The sequence below is a fragment of the Nanorana parkeri genome, unplaced genomic scaffold, assembly GCF_000935625.1.
Source record: "Nanorana parkeri isolate BGI_ZX_2015 unplaced genomic scaffold, ASM93562v1 scaffold2092, whole genome shotgun sequence".
Taxonomy (NCBI): Eukaryota; Metazoa; Chordata; class Amphibia; order Anura; family Dicroglossidae; genus Nanorana; species Nanorana parkeri.
In genome coordinates this window covers 184,100-184,430 of record NW_017308360.1, presented here as the reverse complement: position 1 = coordinate 184,430, position 331 = coordinate 184,100, and the positions used below count along the sequence as shown (strand labels likewise).

General features: G+C 51.4%; 1 protein-coding gene across 1 annotated transcript in view; it reads right to left on the bottom strand.

Moving 5' to 3' along the window:
* Positions 1-331, bottom strand: part of VWA5B1 (von Willebrand factor A domain containing 5B1) — a 71,923-nt gene that overhangs the window by 23,060 nt on the left and 48,532 nt on the right. Inside the window, exon 13 of the mRNA XM_018572652.1 lies at positions 1-87. Within this exon, the coding sequence (XP_018428154.1) occupies positions 1-87 (87 nt within the window). The remainder of the gene's footprint in view (positions 88-331) is intronic.

The following is a 331-nucleotide window of genomic DNA, read 5'->3' as shown; positions in this document are numbered from 1 at the left end:
GCCGCTTCCGGGCGAGTCCTGCGATTGGAAGAAGACGGAACTTCCCGATTCCTGGGAGTGCATCATGCTGTATCTCCGCCTCTTGTCCTGCCGGAGAAATAAACACGAGGCGTCGTTTCCTGATCGCTGTTGTCATTGTGAAGGGGTTTTATTAAAGCCAAACTCCCCCCCCTTTTCATTGTATTCCTCTTAGAAGCCCCGTCAGGTATTGCACACTGTGCTCTCATTAGGGGGATTTAACCTGAGCTGGTGATGTCACAGGGACAGGAAGTGAGGGGAAATCTCTTATGGGGACACTTGATAGAAGTTGTGACTTGCCCACTCATCCGTG